The 20209-nt window shown below is 38.2% G+C and overlaps 2 protein-coding genes across 5 annotated transcripts in view; one reads left to right on the forward strand and one right to left on the reverse strand.

Moving 5' to 3' along the window:
- Positions 1-11987, forward strand: LOC116695403 (G-protein-signaling modulator 2; the record flags this gene model as incomplete). Its single annotated transcript, XM_032525623.1, is given in 15 exon segments — positions 1-99; positions 2374-2595; positions 2931-3066; positions 3480-3619; positions 4617-4740; positions 5018-5133; positions 5962-6117; positions 6703-6811; positions 7093-7258; positions 7689-7783; positions 8326-8475; positions 9892-10054; positions 10615-10800; positions 10882-10997; positions 11598-11987. Coding segments are annotated over 15 exon segments (2146 nt in total), but the record flags the coding sequence as incomplete, so codon positions are not given.
- An 801-nt stretch (positions 11988-12788) lies between these two features.
- mcoln3b (mucolipin TRP cation channel 3b) overlaps positions 12789-20209 on the reverse strand; it is a 7779-nt gene continuing 358 nt past the window's right edge. The window contains exons 2-14 of one of the 4 annotated variants that reach the window (XM_032525626.1): positions 19271-19494; positions 19014-19181; positions 18588-18741; positions 18395-18464; positions 18186-18282; positions 17752-17851; positions 17248-17360; positions 16184-16333; positions 15494-15595; positions 14833-14955; positions 13678-13884; positions 13381-13505; positions 12789-13272 (exon numbers count right to left, since the gene is read on the reverse strand). In XM_032525626.1, the coding sequence (XP_032381517.1) occupies positions 13233-13272; positions 13381-13505; positions 13678-13884; positions 14833-14955; positions 15494-15595; positions 16184-16333; positions 17248-17360; positions 17752-17851; positions 18186-18282; positions 18395-18464; positions 18588-18741; positions 19014-19181; positions 19271-19492 (1671 nt within the window). In that variant the 5' untranslated portion in view covers positions 19493-19494 and the 3' untranslated portion in view covers positions 12789-13232. Of the gene's footprint in view, positions 13273-13360; positions 13509-13677; positions 13885-14832; positions 14956-15493; positions 15596-16183; positions 16334-17247; positions 17361-17751; positions 17852-18185; positions 18283-18394; positions 18465-18587; positions 18742-19013; positions 19182-19270; positions 19495-20209 lie in introns of those variants that run through there. The other 3 variants (XM_032525625.1, XM_032525624.1, XM_032525627.1) reach the window with 3 other exon arrangements.

The following is a 20209-nucleotide window of genomic DNA, read 5'->3' on the forward strand; positions in this document are numbered from 1 at the left end:
ACTGAAAGAGCTGTGTTTGCTCCAGAAGGTGATCAGGAAACGTGAAATGTCCGTCGTGTCAAACTGTCTTAAGTGCATTAGAATGGGGAAAGGCAACAGGTAGGTGGGCCTGGACATTAGTCTGTCACTTTGCATTGACTCAGGGAATGAGTCGTTCTGTTAGATGTCGGGAACCATGTCAACATAGATGACATTTTCTTTCATTTCATTTTAGCTCTAGTAATACTGATGGCAGATTCATCCCTAGATTTCCCAACATGACTGGGTAAACTATCACAGAAATATCTTTAGGCACCAAGACCCAACAATGTTTTTTTTAATACTGTAGAGCTAAAAAAACATTCTTTTCTAACATACGTTTCTAAAGTCTCTGCATCATCTCTCACTCCTGAATGAAGGTCCTTGCTGTCAAGCAAAGATTAAATGATTATCTTTGCCACCAAGCTGTGTTTAAGTACCAGTGAAGGGAGATGGGGAAACTTCTAAGTTTAGAAACAGTAAGTTAAGGCAGGACAACATTGATTTGTAATGTACAGGTGATGATGACGCAGTGGATATTACACATGCCTTTTGGTGTGGGAGACCAGAGTCCCACTTGTCGCTCCGGAGGCGTGCAACCTTTGACATATGTAGCAATTGTAAGTAACTTTGGATAAAAGCGACAGCTAAATGGCATGTCATGTAATATGCTTATTCTATGAAGCCACAATTAGTCAGTCATGTCTCAATCATTAATACAGTAAGTAGACAGGATAATGAATAACGGAGTCCGGCAGCAAATACAACATAATTTGCTTAACCCCAACCGTAGCAATGAATTTGGGGGGTCAGACTGTGAGCACCGGACGTCTGTCTGAGAGCCCTAATACTGGGTCTCTCTGGGAGGCTCAAAAGTCAACATGGAAGAGGATTACTCACACATCCCTTTTTAAGAGCTAGATGCCTAACCTCAACTAGTTTCTTGTGCTCTACTTGTTTTAATGTGATCTGCATTTAAAACCAAATTATAATTTTTAATTTCATTATAAGAAAGGAGATTGAATTCAGTTTGTAAACATGACATCTTTCTAGGTCTAAATTGAACAGTGTTTGGTCCAAATTTAGAATTAGTCCACTGGAATAGAAATTGAATTCAGCTATTGAAATATTATCTTGACACTTCATCCTATAAATTAAATAAATGCTTGATGTCCTGTGCACTCATGTATGACTGGGTTTATTTTACAATTGAATGATGTATTCACTGTTTTGTTTTTGTTTTTCATTGCTGGCAGTCTGATGACAAAAATGGATGATCTTGTTTCTTAGAAAGGGTGTGGAGGCTATAAAATAATAGTCCTTACCACATACACATGCATTTAATTTGTGTTGGTATGGTATGTAAGGCACATATTTTCACTTAAGGTTAATTTTGGAGTTTTTAGGCTCCAGACAGGAAATGCTCTGTCCTATTTTGGATTTAAAGTCCACGTCTGTGGCGTCACATGGTCTAGTCTTCTCTCTGCCTAACATTTGCTTTCTGAAGTCAGTTCATCATTAATTCATTGTTGGAACATACATTAACAAAGGTTTTGATAATTGTGTTGTTTTTTCAGTAATTTGTCAGAGAAACATTAAGCTTTAGGATTTGCTGCCATACTTTCTTTTACATTTAAAATGGAATAACTTTGTGGTTTGGACTATTGAATCAAGCAATTTGAGGACATCATTTTAGAGAAAAGTTTCTATATTTTCAGACATTTTATAGCCAATAATGTAATATAAACAGTTAATCTAGAATAAAATTAATTCATGAAATATGTGGTTAATGAAAATAATGGTTAGTAGTATTAGCCCTAGTTTAAAATATATTTGACTCACCTTGACTTTGACTAAGTTACTTGATCCGCAATCTGTATCAAATGTTTATTGTAGTGATGGGCTACTGATCTAGTGTATACTGAAAATCAGACCAACGGAGGGTCCTTTCATCGATATCTGCAAATTTTATAATGCAAAAGAATTTCATTTGGAATTGCATATTTGAAATTGATTATCCCGGTTCAGTCCACCACTCTCTCGCCTGAACTAATGCAACTGACTGGGAAACGGAAGTTTTCCTGTGGCTCTGTAAGCTAGGCTAGTCGTCCTCAGTGCTGCTAGCTCTGACTCACTCACTGGAATGTTGAGTGTAAGATGCTCTAAATAACATAATGTAAAGTAAATAGGTTTGAAATTATTTTTACAACTGAAATACATTTTTTTGTAATTACAGAGGGAAAGTACAGAAAAAAAGTACAGTTGGGTACTGGAAGCGAATTTCAGGTACCGGTACTAATGAAAATGTGAAAGGTACCCAACTCTACTTCTCATGCAGATTCCACTTCCCTGCAGGATGGAGTCATCATGTCTGGACCTGGCTCTGGAAGGTGAGCGGCTCTGTAAGGGTGGTGACTATTGTGCCGGCGTGTCCTTCTTTGAGTCTGCCATCCAGGTTGGAACAGAAGATCTTCAAATCCTTAGTGCCATCTACAGCCAGCTGGGCAATGCCTACTTTCACCTGCAAGAGTACAATAAAGCCCTAGAGTACCATCGACATGACCTCACGCTTACCAGGTAAACAGTTTCATTGAAAAATAACTAATTTTTTGTTTGTTTTTTTTACTGGAAGGATTTTTAACTGGGGTTAGCGACCGTGCATACTAGTTTTATGCAGTTCCCAGGCAAATTATTAGATTAAACTCAAAAAATATATTCTGAACAAAGGCTACAACTTTTTAATTAGTCTCCCTCTCAATAATTACATTTCTAGACTCTCGACTCCAATGTATTGGTGCTTGCAGCTTTAAATTATTTTCTTGGATCTTATGTTCATCTTATCTTATGTAATAGACTAAACTCCAGGCTAATGATTTCCTAATGTGTTTTTTTTTTCTCCTCTGAAATCCCAGAACTATTGGAGATGAACTTGGTGAGGCAAAGGCCAGTGGCAACCTTGGGAACACATTAAAGCTTTTAGGGCGTTATGATGAAGCAGTGGTTTGTTGCCAAAGACATTTGGAAATCACCAGAGCCATGTATGACAAGGTGGGTCATATTTTTGTGATATTTAAGAACTACAACAAGACAGTTATTAGTTATACTGTAGGCAAAGCATCCATTTAGTCCCTTTTATCTTAACAAATTGATAATGAATGACTTTTTATTATTCAAAGTTTACAACTGTAATTATAAATTTCAGTTACTGACTAGAAGGGCTTGCCTTGATTAGAATAAATGGATCCAAATTTGTTTTCAGTGGTACCACATGACTTGCTTTGCAACCACAGATCTGTTTTTGGTATGCACGATAACTGCGAAGCGTCAGCGTACCAACATCTAGAATAGTTTGCCAGCCCACATGCAAACAAGCAGGTCTGGTGTGAGTGTATTTTAAGTATATAATTACAGCACTGGTCACTCTGGTTTCCGTCTGTGAAAATCTGGTGTGCGTGCTGTAGGTTGGGCAGGCTAGAGCGCTGTATAATTTCGGGAACGTTTACCACGCCAAGGGTAAAAGCATCTGCTGGACTGGATCCGAGCCAGGAGAGTTCCCAGAGGAGGCCCGGATAGCCCTGAGGAAAGCTGCACAGTACTATGAGTGAGTTGGTTTTACTAAACATATATTTGTTGTTTTGCATTTATTTTGAAAGTCCTGAGGAGTGATACAAGTGACTTGATTGCCAATACCTCCCAGGTTTGTTCCCCACAATAACTTTGTTAGCTTTTTTTGTCCCAACTCGCATGGGATTACAAGGAAACGGCTGTTTTACAAAACTTGCATTTTCCAATAAACAAAAGAACAGAACAAAATTACATTATGTTCTTTCAAATAACATTTATGTGGACAAATTCCAAATGAACTGTACACTGAAAAGAACTACCTACAGTTTATCCTGATGAAAGTGGTATTTCCCCGTCTTTCAGGCTTTCCTCAAAGGAACTGGCCAATTTAATATGTGAACAGCCATCTCAGTCTTTATGCATCATCCATATTTTAAAAAAATGAGTATTTGTTTATAGCTTAGTAAACAATATTTTGCCGTTTCCAGTAAAAACAAATCTTTCCTTCATACATACCATCCAGGTTTAACAGTAAGTGCTAACATACCAGATCTCAGCGTGGCAAATAAAGATCTGTTGTTGTTGTTTTTTAAATTATGTACCACATGGGTGCTTATGTAAATGCTCTACATTGTATCCGTGTACCCTCGAGTAAGATGCGGAATTGTTTATTTTTTGTAAATTTTCCACCCACAAATGTCTACATGTAGATTTAAAATGTAGCATAGTCTAAACTAGTTGGATGCTGTACAACGTTTGCAACAAAATGGTTATCTCTTAAGCACACCTTGGCTGCCTCAACTTTTACTTTTCTGCAGCATTGATAAAGTTGTTCTCCCTCTTGTCCAGGCATTTGGTCTGTAGGTAAAATCTCTGTGGGAGAAAGAGGGGAAACCAAAGGAAAGGATCATTTTTGTTGCGAGGGCTCGCTGGGTGTTGTCCTGACAAATCCTCTTGAAAACAAACGTTTAGTTTTTCATGAAAACTAAGCAATTACAAAGTAAATGTGTTTCTTTGTTTTGTCTTTTACAAAGAGCAAACCTGTGCCTGGTGAAGGAGTTAGGTGATCGGGCAGCCCAGGGTCGTACCCATGGTAACCTTGGCAACACGTACTATCTGCTGGGTGACTTTGACGCTGCAGCAGCTGCACATGAAAAGGTAGGTGGTAAACATGTCAAGCTTCAGTGTCTGCTGCATATCACCTGCTTCAAACTGGCTTCCTTCTTTGTATTTTTTAGTGCCTCTGATAGACAAGTGACAGCTTAAGTTGGTATTGGACACATTTGTCTTGAAGATGAAGTTTTTATCCACATACAGTACATTTTTGTTTTGTCTGACGTCATGATTGTGGAAGCTGCGTTTGTCTGGATTGCCTTTTTAAAATGTTTCCGGTTAATCCTGTAATGTGCACCCTACTGTTTGTTCGGTTTGGCAGCGGCTACTCATCGCTAAAGAGTTTGGGGATAAGTCTGCTGAGAGGAGGGCCCACTGTAACCTCGGCAATGCTCACATATTCCTCAGCCAGTTTGAAGTGGCGGCTGGTCATTACAAGTGAGTAAACGAGTGAGGCTCAAGGTCATTTGCAGATATTTCTGTATGTCATCATACTAGGAAAAGAAACTAGTACGCTGATGTTGTTTTTCATTTAATAACACAGTCCTGATCCTGAAATAATTTTTCTTCTTTGTACTGTAAAGGTTTAAGTGACAGACACGAGAACATGCTATTTCACTTAAGAATACACAAGCACAAATCTATTAAATAGGGAAAAATCTGATTACACATGGTAAAATTAGTTTTTTTTTTGCAACACTTTATCCCCCTTTTTCAGCATTTATAAGCAGTATCTAAACATTTATATCAGCATCTATAACTTCTCCTGTCAGCATTCATAAGCAGAGGCTGTTGTATAAATGTAAAGTGATTGACAGTAAAACGGTTAGAACAAATATGTCTCCATAATGGAAGTTTTATTTCTGACAAATACTGTAATTAATAAACACCTAAATATGCTTACATCTACACTATAGTTTGCTATAAACCTTTTAATTAAAAGTTTGTCAACCGCTTATTAATGCTAAATAGGTGGAGATGAAGTAAATAAGTTACTGTTTTGGTCATATAAAGAAGACAAACCGAAAGCTCTGAACACAATAGTAATTTATAACAACCACAGACATGTGCACCGATATGTAGTTTTTTAGCAGCAGTAGTTAATTAAATTCAGAAGTTTTTAATATCTTACTCCAGTATGTTGATATAGAGGCCCTTGGAAAATTGCAACAAGGAAGGAAAATAAAGTAGCAGATAACTATCATTCTCCTTCTCCCACCCTAGACATTCTTTGACCGTGTTCCTCCTCTTTTGTTTCACCCCCAGGAGAACTCTGCAGCTGGCCAGGCTTTTGAAGGACAAAGCAGTGGAGGCCCAGGCCTGTTACAGTCTAGGCAACACCTACACACTACTGCAGGACTATGAGAGAGCCATAGATTACCATCTCAAACATCTGGTCATTGCTCAGGACCTCAATGACAGGTATCTGCCATAAAGCCATTTGTTTTCAGCTTTCTTGCAAACTGTCTTTGAAGTATAACAAGCATGTACAGTTTCTCTGTGGGTGGCCCCGGAACTAATTACCTGCCAAAATTTGGTGGTGTTACTGCCAACACCCATGAAGATGCAGTAAAAGGCAGAAACACAGACAAGCAGACAAAGTCACAAGGAAACAGCATTTGGTGTCTTGCAAGAGGCAAATAGGCTATAAATAGGTCGCATACAACAAATGCAATTGGATGTAATAGGAGGAACAGAGAGAGTTCTTTAAAGTCTGTGATTATTGATTTTGAAAATGTATATTTACTCATACAACTATTCCTCCTATAAGTGGAACCTAAGGTATTGTAAAAAAAGTGTGTTTTGTACACTTTAAAATGTTTGCGCAGACGTGAGATTGATTTAACGATAGATAATTGTTAAATCCTAACTGTTTGCAAAATCAGCATACACTCATGTTAGGATCAGGTTTTTGTGATTTTGCTGTATGATAGTGAATGCCATTCCCATTCTTGCGTAATCTCAATTGAAGTTGCTTAGCCTGTTTCCCTTTGTGTCTCACTGAAGAGTCGGTGAAGGACGTGCATACTGGAGTCTAGGAAATGCCCACACTGCCCTAGGGAATCATCAGCAAGCAATGTACTTTGCTGAGAAACATCTGGAAATTGCCAAAGAGGTGACTGTTTACTATGTACCTCTTCCCTCAGAGTGCAATTTGTGCAATCAGTTGCTGCCATCAGGCCACACCCCCCTCTACTGGTTGAATGGGGAACAGCAGGAAATAATAGCTTCTTTTGCATGCAGCATTTGAATGTATGCATTCATCGAAGATTGTTATGGACATGCAAACTGCATAAACAGTATTAAAAATAAATCATACGTAGCAATAGTATGTTTTGTCTTTGATTTGTGACATGGTCATATTAAGCTTTGGTAACATTAACTTTGATGTTGCAGACGGGAGACAAAAGCGGTGAGATGACAGCCACGATGAACTTGTCAGACCTACGGCTGGTCGTAGGCCTGAAGTCCAACTCCAACATCCACCCCAACCTCTTCCGCAACACCAACACTAACAGCTCTGCTCTGCCAGCAGGGTCCCAGGGTTACCCCAGCCCCCAAGGTAAATCACTCCTCTGAAAGACTGACAGAACACACAGTTACATGATCTTCATGCACACATTTCAAGATGTAAAATCCTGTCCTATGGAAAATCTATTCTCTATAAAGGCCGCCTTACATTGTGATGCTTCGTTGAAGTTACCTTGTGTTTTTTACCTCCAGCAATGACATACATCCACTAGGGGTGGCAAGGTTCATGGAAAAACATCCGAACCTTTCAATTTGCTTGTCTCGATACAGAGCCTGTGTGTGCGTCACACTGTGCAACATTACTGTGCCTCGTGCACAGTAATGTGCCAACAGAAGCTGTAAAGAAAGACTGCAAACTCTGCTTTGCTGCTCACTGTTGTCTAGTAGTTGCGGAAGTGTGGTTGTGGTATAAATATTCACACGTGGCCACACTGTTGAATTTAGTTTTTTTTTTTTTTCAGGGATCAAGTCTCAACCAAGGATAAGAGACAGTGCAGAGACTGGACTGAGTCCCAGTCCTGACAGAACTCAAACTGCGGATTCATCGACTCATCCAGTATGTGTGAAAATACTTTCCAAGACACAAACATTTATGATGTGAAGTATGTAATGTCTGCAATGCATTGCAAATCAGTGGGCGTGGATGTCACTGATGCCAAACCTGTCAAACAAACTAAATGGTTTAACTTCTTAAAAAGTTTAACCATTTTCAACATTCCCAATTTGTGTTTGACATAAAAACTGTAAGCTCTACTCTGGTTGGCATTAACATTAATTATTTTTTTACTTTACAGTATTTATGAGGCAAATTATATGGTTAATTTATCTCGACTTTACTGCTGTTGTGACTAAGAATATGCCAATGGATTGATTTTTAAAATGCAAGATAAATCAGCCGTGTGTTATGGCTCTAGGAACATGTAGTCCAAATGAAACAGAAACTTGTTTTTGTCATGAAACAAACTTTTCCATAAAAACCTGTTCACCAAACCCCCTACAGTGCTAAACATGGGGGGGGGGGACTAGCTGGTACCTAACATGAATCTGTCAGCGATGTTAAATTAAAATGATCAATCTGTTTGCACTTTTAATGTACAGGACTGGGGAGACGATGTATTCCCAGGGTCTTCAAAAAACACAATCAAGGCTTCTACTAAGCTCTTCCTCTTCCACCGGCTGAAAAGCAAGAAACAGAAGAACAAGCATGAGCCTTCAGCTCCTGAGCAAGAGGCACCATTGTCTCCGAAGGTAATTCAAAATACACTAGATAGTCCTGCTCACTCATAACATCCCTGGGACCCACAAGATGGGCAATGATGATTCACACTTAAGAAAACGTTGAAAGTGAAACCTGTATCGTATGACAGCCCCTTTACCATCAATTTTCTTCCACATACAGTATGAGGACTCAAGGAAGAAATATTTGTTTCTGACTCGTGTTAAAAAAAAAAAATTGTTTGGGTGAAAGAAAAGTCCAGCTAAGTATATTTCAAAATGAGTAGTTTACATTCATAAGTTTTCTATCAAATAAACGCCTTTTGTATTACAAACTATATAGTGTAATCAATGACTTTATGCCCTCCGTGTCCACACACACACACACACACACACACACACACACACACACACACACACACACACATAGGAATGCAACTGTATCTAAAAGCGCTGCTATGCACAACAACAAACTTCCTGTTACAAACTCTACAGAATAGTTCACCTTTTACACTGGCTTCCAGGGCCTCAAAGAATTGATTTAAAGATACTTTTGCTAGTTATAAATAAATAAAAAAAATTCAAATAAAACGGTTTAGGGCCGAAATACATTTCTGATCTGCTGCTACACTGTGAGCCACCCAGACCTCTCAGGTCGTCTGGGACAGGTCTGCTTTCTGTCCCCTGAGTCAGAACTAAACAGGGAGAAGCAGCGTTCAGTTTCTATGCTCCACATATCTGGGAAAAATACTCCCAAAAAACTGCACGTCTGGCGCAGTTGTTCTTTTAAATCAAGGCTGAAGACCTTTTTTTTTTTTTTTTTTTTTTTTATGTTGCCTTTATTTGAATAATTGTTCACTTCTTATACTGAAGTTGCATTGTTGAAGCTGTATGACAATCTATAAAAGCATAAAAAGAGAATTACAAAGTAAGGATTGCAGACGGATTACGTGTATAGAGCAACGGCTTACACACTGTCCCATACTAGCAGCCTAAAATATTGTAATTTATCTGCTTTTATATTTTTAATTTAACTGCTCTTTAATTTTTTATTTCTTATACTGTACTGTAAGTTCTATTCTTGTATTTGATCTGTTTTTAATTTTTAACTGCTCTTTTAATGTTTTATGTAAAACCCTATGAATTGCTCTGTGAAATGTACTAAACAAATAAAGCTGCCTTGGCTTGCCTTTTTACCGCTTTGAAAAATGTAATCAGTTTTTTAAGAATCTGAATACGTTTTGTCAATTGACAAATTAACTAATTGTTTTATCCATAAACTATTGCTTCTTTAACAGGAGAGTTAAGAACTAGGGAGGTATGCAGTGTTTCTATGCGGTTTACCCTTTCTTTCCTGTATTTAGCCTGCTGGCTATCCTGGTCGATTATCTGAAGCCATTTTCCAATCTTATTAAGTCTATTTGTATTTGTTTTTTTTTATGACCGTAGCCAGGATCACGGGACACCATTGGCGAGGATGGCTTTTTCGACCTCCTCTCTCGTTTCCAGGGCAACAGGATGGACGACCAAAGGTGCTCCCTACTGGATGACCAGAGCAATCTCACTGTTCATTCCTCTCCCTCCTCCACCCAACCTGTAGCTGAAAGCAAATGTGAGTCAGTCCCTTGTGTTCCCATCTGTGTTCACACCATATGGAATAGTACATTGTCTGACCACTCATTCTAGGAGATGGATACAAATGGAAATTGAAATTTGTGCTTGATGATCTTTTCTTATTCCGCTGCATGTCTGTCCCTTATAATTGACAAGTAAATGACTCGTCCCATTCATTCTGCTGTGGTGAGCAGTCAGTTTTGCTCTTATGGTGTGAATGCAGCATATCCACAAATGTGTCCTTTACAAATGAAATGTTGTGGAATCCTTTTGGGTTTGTTTCAAAGATGACTTAAAGTGATATACCACCCAAAATCTGTGATGAGTATCAAACACTCAAAAACAAAGATTTTGGTTTTAGTGTTATTTTAATTTCATAGAAAAACTATAACCCGCGAATATCCCAACCCTTCTCAAACTCTTTTTGTCCCGTTTCCTGTATTTGCCTCCTACAAATTCTGAAATGCTGGGTAGAGGAGTAAACGATACAACACGAGTGTAATGCACATACATTGTTGTTACAAATCCCACACAGCTCATAAGTATCTCTATTTCTAGCTATTTTGGAGTGCGAGACACCGTTTCAGGATCCTGGTCATTTCCTGGAGCTGCTGGCCAGCTCCCAGGCCCGTCGTCTGGACGACCAACGAGTCAGCCTGAGCCATTTTCCTGGCTTACGTCTCAGCACCTCCAACCCGCCTTGTACACCCTCCACCTCCAGCACAGATCAAGTCCCCCCACAAGGTAACCAAATGCAGCCAATTTCTCTCATCTACCTCAGTAATACTACTCACATTGTGACTGATACTAATTCTCTCCTCCCAGCCCCGATCTCCAATACAGGTACCTCTCACACACCCTCCCTCTGCAGTCGCCTCGAAGCAAGCACTGTGCAACCTGACGGGGACGATGTTTTCTTCGACATTCTAGTTAAGTGCCAGGTGAGAAAAATAAATCCTGTATATTGCTTGCTGCCCAAGCATATAGTTTAGTATTCTACTTACACTTTATTTTACTTACTGGAAAGAACTTCATAGTCACTAATTACAAGGAGAAAGAGCTTAATATTCATTTATTAATAGAAACTTTATTCTATGTGTGTTTTAATTGTATGCTTCTCTATGGACAGGTTTTACATCTGCGCATGTTGATATATAACCTGCTGTGCAAAGAGGAAGAGACTCGAGGTTACACTAGCTCCCTGTTTTTCCCCATAATTAGTACCATATGACATGGTTCTTTCCAGGAAACATCTCTGCAATTATTGGAAAATTACAGACCTCTCAAATAAAGCTTGACCTACAGTATATACTTTTCAGGCACATTTTTAAAGTCATTGTTACTATTTTGGATTGTTGTTGTAATTATTGTTGTAATGTTATTATTTTTCAGTTTACAGAGTGGAAAGGATTAGACAAGATTCTTAAAGGGTTCAAATTAAAGCCAATTTGAAAATTCAGCGACGCGTACATGGATGCTGGTGCAAATTGCTCTTGATAAGCATCAGCTAATGTGACTGAGTCTCTTGTCAATGTTTTCAGGGCTCCCGACTGAACGACCAGAGGTGTGCTGCTCCACTTTCTAAAACCAAAGGACCAACTGTTCCGGATGAGGATTTCTTCAGTCTCATCATGCGTTCCCAATCCAACAGGATGGAGGAGCAGCGAGTTCTGCCGCCCCCTGGCGTCACCCAATCCAAACCAGACTGACTCCTTTTCCCCTCCCACACCAAAGGATCAACCAGGATTAACTTTGTGCTTGAAAATGTTGACCGACTCGGCTTTGCGACCCAGGTCAAGAGGTGGGTGGGACACGGGTCGATTTCAATCTGAATTGCACTGGATAAGGGTCACTGACAAAGGGGTGGGACAGATTATGTAATTGGTTGAAAACGAGAGGCACAGTTGTCAAGGTCGCTGCGCATTTTGAGATTTTTTTTTTTTTTACAAAAACACTGCTTTTAAAATGTCAACATATGAAAAGGTTTTATTTCTGATTAAAAAAAAAAAGAACATTTTTTTTTTTTTTTTTAAATGAGTAGGGAAAGCCGACAACATTACCTCTAACTTTACTTTTAATGTTATCAAACAAAGAGCAATATTCTTCCCTTGTCATAAAATGGTAAAAGATACTAGAGGAACCTACTTCCCTGTTTACTGCTGATAACCCTGGTCATTGGTGTGAAAGAGGTGAATGTGTAATGTTTCACTCAAGATACAAGATAAAGTAACCAGGCTTCCATTTTTCATCAATCAGGGTTTTATACGTTAGTAGTTGTTTTTGTTTTTTTATCGCAGAGCTTTGCACCAGTGACTACTCTGGAGGCTTTCATCAAGCCACTCATACAAAGTGTGAGTTGTGGTGTTTTGAGTGGTTAGTAATGTATCCAAGGACATAAGCCAAACACAAGGGATTTCTGCTCGACTATGATGGACAGAAGAGACATTATGTGAACCTATCTCAAGCTATTAAGCAAACTGGAACATTGCGTGGCTTCGGCCTATTTCTGATTTTCAGCAAGTCTCAGAGTGGTACATCTCGGTTTGAGTTGATGTCAGACCTCTCCAACAATAACTTAAATGACAAATCCTCTCTGGGGAAATAAAGGTCTACTGCTACTACTGCAGTGGAGCCAATTATAGTATCTATTTCCCCAATATTGCTTTTTAAAGTGTCAGTTTTATATTAAGGGTTGCATAGAGTTATTGCCATAAATTGAAATGGGCATTTTCTTTGTAACAAGGTTTTACAGGTGATTAACTATAGTGTGAGGGGAAAAAAAAGAAATATTACAGATTTTGTATTGAACAAATAAAATCTCACTATTTTACCTTACAACTTATTTATTTAACCTTGTTCATTATCTTCAGTGTACAACAAAGGGATCCTTCCAAAGCACGTTTTGGAAAAACCTTACAATTCTAAATGTCACTTTATTTCATCTATACATCAATATAAATAAGTGCATTTACAAAGTGCTATCTGCAGCATAGAGACCTGACATCACCTGTGTCTTTAATTTATTTGTTTCTTATTCCAGCTCCTTCACATTAAATCAAATCACCTGAGCAAAACTGGAATGTTTGTGGGAATTTTCAAGACTCCCCTACTGAATATAACAGTATAAAGTGCACATTTATTGTAAAGCCTTTTGATATTTCCACATTAGATGCCAGCTATGCCTCTGACATCAGCGTCTCGTCATGTTTCCTGCACCTGAAACGAGAAAATGGCTCAGCTATATTCTTTTGGAGGTTGTATGTCTAACAACTACATTGACTATTAGCAGTTAGCATTGGCCAGTGTGAGCTGCATTTGACCTACCTTTGTATGCAGCAGTTCAAGAAGCTGCTGCTCTCGTCGAGTCTGTACACCCCAGAGTTAGGCAGATCTTTACACAACGAGATGAATTTCTGCAGCTCTGATGTTGGAGTTGCACTTTGCTGCTGCTGCTGCTCAATGAGTGGCAAAAAAGTGACAGTTAACACCGTGCGGCATAGTTTACTTAACTGCAAACAAAGCATTACTCTTCTCTGAATAACCAGCATACCCTTCAAAACTAGGTGGGGAAGATATTATAGAAGATATGGTAAATGCTAGAAAAGGGGTAAACCCAATCACCTTGATGGTGTCGTAGGTGTCGGTGATGATTGTGATGAAAAGGCTGAGGATCATGTAGATGAAGAGCGAGACAAAGGTATAGAGGTAGACCTTGCTGAAGATCCACACCAGGCTGCTCTTCTGCTGGATGTTATTAAAGGTGGAAAACATGTCGTCTCCATTGATCAGGGAGAACAGACACTCCGACACTGTGTTCAATGTCCGGAACTTAAACAAAAGGGCAAAGAGAAGAAGGTTATCAGATCTTTTACTTCAAAGTAGCAGTACTGCAGTTTAGAAATCTACAAAAGTACAAAAATTGCATCAAAATATACTTAATGTCCAAAAGTAAAAGTACTAACTATGCAAACTGCCCATTTCAGAATAATGTTATATTAGTGGAATAGAAGAATTGATGCATTAATGTTGCAGCTGGCTAAGTTGGAGCTAATTTAACCCTTGTGTTAACTTCCAGTTGACCATGAACTTGATGTCCTTCTGGGTCAAAATTAACACTTTTTGTTTTTCCTTTTTATGTGTTTTTTTTGTTTTTTTTCCATGTGTTTGACACATTTTCTGACGTTTTTGTCCCTGTTTTGTCACTTCATAACACCAACTTAATACCACTAGTTTTAAACTTATATCTGGAACACATAGTCAATACATTTCATTTATAGGAAATTTTACCTAATTTTGAAATGATGAATTACTTTAACTAATAGAGGAACCTGTGTTGAGGGATAATCATAGACATGTCTCAAATTTTAGTAGGGTTTTAAATCTATTTCAATTTTTTCAAATGATATAAAATCCCCAAATGAATCCCCAAAATCAAAGTCAAATTTTACCCAAGGACCATACAAGGTTTAAACAATTGTGTGTGTGTGTATATACTGTTGGGTAGCTTAACCTGTAATATTGTACCATCATTTTTTGATTTGTATTTTGTATTTACAATCTGAATTTGCAGTAGCTAACACTGAGCTATGTTATCAAAAGTATCAGGAGTTAAAAATGCAATATTTGCGTCTGAATTGTAGTGGAGTAGAAGTAAAGTCGAGTGCCTCAAAATTGTACTTTTGGGAATGTACCCAGTTACTTTCCACAGTAGAACTGGGTTAGCTTTTTTGTAAAAATCCAGCAGACCTTTCTTTGTATTATGTAAACACCTCTTACCATTTCATGGTATGGGCCGAGGACGATCCAGCCGCAAAAACAGTAACTCAGGTATATAATTCCAGCGCAGCAGATGAAACGGATAACATTTGGGAAAGCTGCCCTTAGCGTCAGGATGAGAATCTGAAATTGCCAAAGATGACGACAACAGATGGTAAAAGATCTGAAAAATGTACGTTGAAGACAAGTATCTGAAAAACCATACAATAATGGAGTTTCTCTTTTCCAGTTCCTGTAATTTGGGGCAATAATCAGAAATAGGCTGGAAAAACTAACCTCAGATCAAATTTTTTGAACAAAGACCAAAGCATGAAATACCAAAGTACACTGCTTCATTGATGATAAGTTTAGGCAACATGGTGTGGTCCCATAGGATGTGTTGTAACAGTGAGAACGATTCCCCTTCAAGAGGAAAGTTTGTGTTCAGATACTGGCAAAGCAACCAGCAACCAAACCACATGGAAACCAAGTTTAGCGGCATACCTTTTTCCAGAAATATGAACCGTTGGTAAATGATTTGTGCTACCGTTGTATTTGCATTGTATGGTATCTCAATTGTAAACGGTAAGGCAATGGTATTGTTGAATTTTGTACTACATGTGACGGACATAACTAATGAGCATGTGCTGTGCTGTGTTTGATAAATGATCTAGACTGTTACATTATACTTCCTAAAGTAGCCCATGTAGCGGATGACCCCGATCCAGACAAACATGGTGCCGATCCCAAGGAAGATGCTGCAGACATCGTAGCTTGTGAGGACCTAAAAGAAACAGAGGGTGTTTAAAAATGTAACCTCTACTGAAGGAATACCTCTGAGTACATTCAGTGTAGACAGCAGCTGATATTGATAGGACATAATACTGAGACATTGCAACAGAGTTTCTGCAGGTTCACCATGTCAAATTTAAGAACATTATGAATGAAATTTAAGACCTTTATCGCATTACCTAAGTTTTTTTTTTTTCTTCTTCTCCAAGCCAAGTATTACTAAACTTGCACTTCTCAATAGCTGAAGAATAAAATCTGTCTATAGTTCAATATGAAAGAGACTCTTGCCAATTACACAAAAGGAGATCGTCTGCAACATAAGTCGTTGTAGTTTGTATCCGTAATACAGTGAAATAATATTTGGACCAGCAAAAGAAAAAAAACTACATCACGGAATTAAAAATAATAAAGCATTAGAGGTAGCGTGCATGGACGTAGGAAAATTAGGACCTCTTTAAAAGGATTTAAGATCTAGAGCCCAATACTTTAATGGATTTCAAACTTTTTAAGACCCTGTGGAAACCCTGTGCATATAACATGGCTCATCCTCGCTCATACTGTAATAGAAAATCCCCATTACCTTAGACTGGATCTGTATCTTGAGAATGGAGCCAATGATGGTCATTGTGTCGCTAGCAATGATCAGAATATACCAACCATTAACAAACTCCAACTTGTCTGACCATGGGACTTTTTTACCGCAATCATTCATGCAGTAGTGTGTGTACTCCTGTTTATAGCAGAAGAAAATACAGGTAATTGTACTGTTAATCTTGGTATGCAAATTGTCAGTACTTTTGATTTGTGACCATGTTTTTAAAATTAGGTTTAACATATCAAATAGCAGGGGTAAAATGTAAGGACATATTAGTACAAATTTGAGGTAGAGTATTTTCATTCCATGTCAGTACAATTCAGAAAAAACTCTTTTCACTCCACTTTGACAGTTGTAGTTATTTTACTAAGATGTCGCATACAAACCCTAAGAGAATATAATGCAGATTGTAACAGCATAGTAGTTGAAACGACGATCGTGCATTTCACAGGTCCCGTTAATTGTTTTAATATATACACTACCGGTCAAAAGTTTGGGGTCACTTTCCATTGCACTCCATTATAGACAGAATACCAGCTGGAATTAGTTGCATTGTTTTTTTTAACCAGGGCAGCAGTTTTGAGATTACTTTGTTGCTTACATAATTACAAAGGGTTCTCCAATGTAATCTTAGTCAGTTTTTTAAAATGATATCAAATTAGTAAACAGGATGTGCCTTTGGAACATTGGATGAATGGTTGCTGATTATGGATAATGTAGATATTGAATTAAAGATCAGCCCCCCACTCAGTTCAGCTGGTATTATGTCTGTAATAGAGTGGAATGGAAATTTGTAAGTGACTCCAAACTTGTGTGTGTGTGTGTGTGTGTGTGTGTGTGTGTGTGTGTGTGTGTGTGTGTGTGTGTGTGTGTGTGTGTGTGTGTGTGTGTGTGTGTGTGTGTGTGTGTGTGTGTGTGTGTGTGTGTATACAGTACATATGAATACAGTTGCATAATGAACAGATACAGACAATCCTGTTTTCTTACATCTCAGCAAACAAACTAAAGAGGCTACTTGCTGTGTTTTATGGTCACTTCAGTTAACTTACAAACTGCAGCTTGATCCCATTGATCACTGAGCGTGTGCAGAGGGTGAAGGAAGTCATGCATGTGATAATGATGAGGCAGTCAAACAGCACGGTCAGGTATATGTGTTGAGCAGCTGAGGGAGCAGAGAAATTAAATTCACTCTTATGAAAAGGATGAACATCAACAGAGGCTCAAGCTTAAAGAGCACCCTTAAAGCAACACATGGAGAACTTTTTTGTAACTTTAAATTAATGTTTCCAAAATTGTTTCAGTGGCTCATTAACTCGGCACTTCTGCATTTGCTTTGCGGCTATAACCGCACTATGCACTAAGTTTGCCAGATTGCGTGGCGGCTCTGTAGTTCAAATGAGACATAATGGGACTATTCTGCTTCCAACCTGTAGGTGGACCAAAGCAGGAAAGGTTCTCTAGTGTTGCTTTAAGGAATCCCCGGAATCTTGTTTGAGCTTAAAGCAATGCAGATGATTCATTTATACAAACTTAATTCAGCTCAGCAAACTCACATGCTCCAATTACATTCCAGTCTTTGCATTCTTTGATATCAACATCATTTTCCAGGTCAACCTTTATCATGCCGCTGTGTTCTTGGTTGTTAAAGGTTATCTGTTTACGCAGAGATGTCGTGTTTGAGGGAGAAAAGACACATTTTAAGGACTACAACCCAATAGCTAAACATTCACTTATGAACATAGAATACACTTTGTGCATCAGCCTTGCTTTAAGACGGCTCGGATTTGTGTCACCAGTTTCATTTAAATAAACACGATTAACACTCTTAACCACTATCTGTGCTAAATGAACAGGTGCAGTAAGGAATCCTTGTCGCTGTTATGACTGCAATAAAGTGATCATGTGTCATATCACAGCTTTTCAAAGTTACAGTCTGATGGAATCTATTAGTGTTTTCTGAGCCATGAAGACAAATCAAGTGACTTACAATGATAGTAAAGTCGTAGCAGTCTGGCAGCTCTCGATGTCTCACGGTCTGTAAATTTATAGCCTTGAGAACAAATGTGATCTTGACAGAGAGCATCCTGAGGACAAAGCAAGTACATTAACTGAGGGTTATGTTCACATCATGTATAGAACCAAGAAAGAAAAATGAGTTGAGCCTCATGAAAAAAAGACTAACTGCTATGTCCAAACCTTTTGAAATGCAAGTCAAAATTTGCTTCCTGCAATGATGGATAATACATCGGATACACTTCAAGGCACTCTGTTAGATCCAAGCCACAACAAAAAGACAGTGAACAGCAAGCAAGCAAATAAACTCCTTAAACCTGTTTAAGTGGTAAAGTATTTGGTTTTTCGACACAACTCAAGCAATTATGCATCATACCAGTTTCCACTTGGGCATCAATTTCAAAGGTCTCATTTCTAGGGTAGATGGTCCCGTTTCTGTAGAACTGCTGACACACTGACAGGGGGGTGTAGAAATTACCGGTTTTCTCATATTCGTAATTGCCTACTGTGATGTTGTGCAGCTGTCCATACTAGAAGTAAACAATTGAAATCTCAATAAAGTAAGTTTTTTTTGAAAGGTTTGGCGTGCAAAAGTAACTCTGAAAAAATGTGGCAGCAAATCAACATGACATATTCTAACTACATGAACAAAGTCCAATCCCATAAATAATGAGAAACATCTTGCCATGGTCACATAAGCATGCAGTTATACAAGTCTAACAATGATTTACAGTAACACAAAAGCAAAAGTAAAATGTGTCGCAAGGAGGAAATAAAAAATAAAATTCTAACATTCAGTTACCTGTTCAATGATGTAATTGATGTGATCATAAACATCAGGCTGTCTGTAAACAGCGTATGTATCCATGCTTTCAACAACATAATCTTTCAAGAAGAGGTGCTTAAACGTCATCAGATTTTCCTCCTTGAACGTGACAACCATCTGGTTGCTCAGACCAAAAGACACTAACTGAGATGGGGGTCAAAGACAATCTGTTATCAGGGTGATGAAAACAACACAATTCACATACTTTTCAAGTCATGTCTGAGATTAGTTACCTGAATAGTAATTATAGCAATTTTGATAATCTGCAGTAGAAGTTTCCATGGTTTTCGGCCTCGAGCATGGTACTTCTCACAGGGGTTCATAAAGTAATATTTAATCTTCCTTCTGAGACATTCCACATTGTCCAGATCCTCCAGACACTGATGTTGGTCGTCTGCCCAGGGAACGGGGCAATTTGTCTCGTACACAACGTACAAGTCACTGGACTCCTCCATATCTATAATCAATAATAAGTGAGATGCTTGCAATATCCTACATGTTGGCATTACACCAATACTGAGAGGAAAAAGGAAAAAAATGCAATATTATTGATCATCTTTTTTTTAAATGTACATGTTTAACTTTGGTGGCTTCAAAACCTTGCACACTGAAAGTGTTTACATTATGTACAGAGCGATCAAATGGCATGCAATAATCTTTTCTTTACAATGTGTCATACTGTGGTTCAATTTAACATTTTAAGGCCGTTGTGGGCCTGTTGGACTTCATCATATTAAAAGAGGTAAAAAAAAAAAAAGTGCTATTAGTATTGAAATACTTAAAGCTGTGAAATACAATATTGCCCTTAAACATAATGCCTCAAAAATATAAAAGAAAACATCAAAGGACATTTGACACAGGATTGAAATAAAGATCTTATAGACTATTTATTGTTCTACTTTCATTGTCTTTTTCCAACTTACAAATGGACGACTACATTCATACGCTACTGTGAGGAGGAATAAAGTCAGGTGTACCGGGGCATTGTTGAATAATACACAGCAGCTCAAATTCTGAAATCGATCAGCTTCCAGCATTGCGGTAAACTATTAAATATTCATTAGGCTACTTGTCGTGTAAGAATTAGGATAATTTCCTGACAATTTCGGCCAACACTGAGCAGGTAAATGAATTCAATTCAATTCAATTCAATTTTATTTATAGTATCAATT

This window comes from Etheostoma spectabile, chromosome 9, assembly GCF_008692095.1.
Source record: "Etheostoma spectabile isolate EspeVRDwgs_2016 chromosome 9, UIUC_Espe_1.0, whole genome shotgun sequence".
NCBI lineage: Eukaryota > Metazoa > Chordata > Actinopteri > Perciformes > Percidae > Etheostoma > Etheostoma spectabile.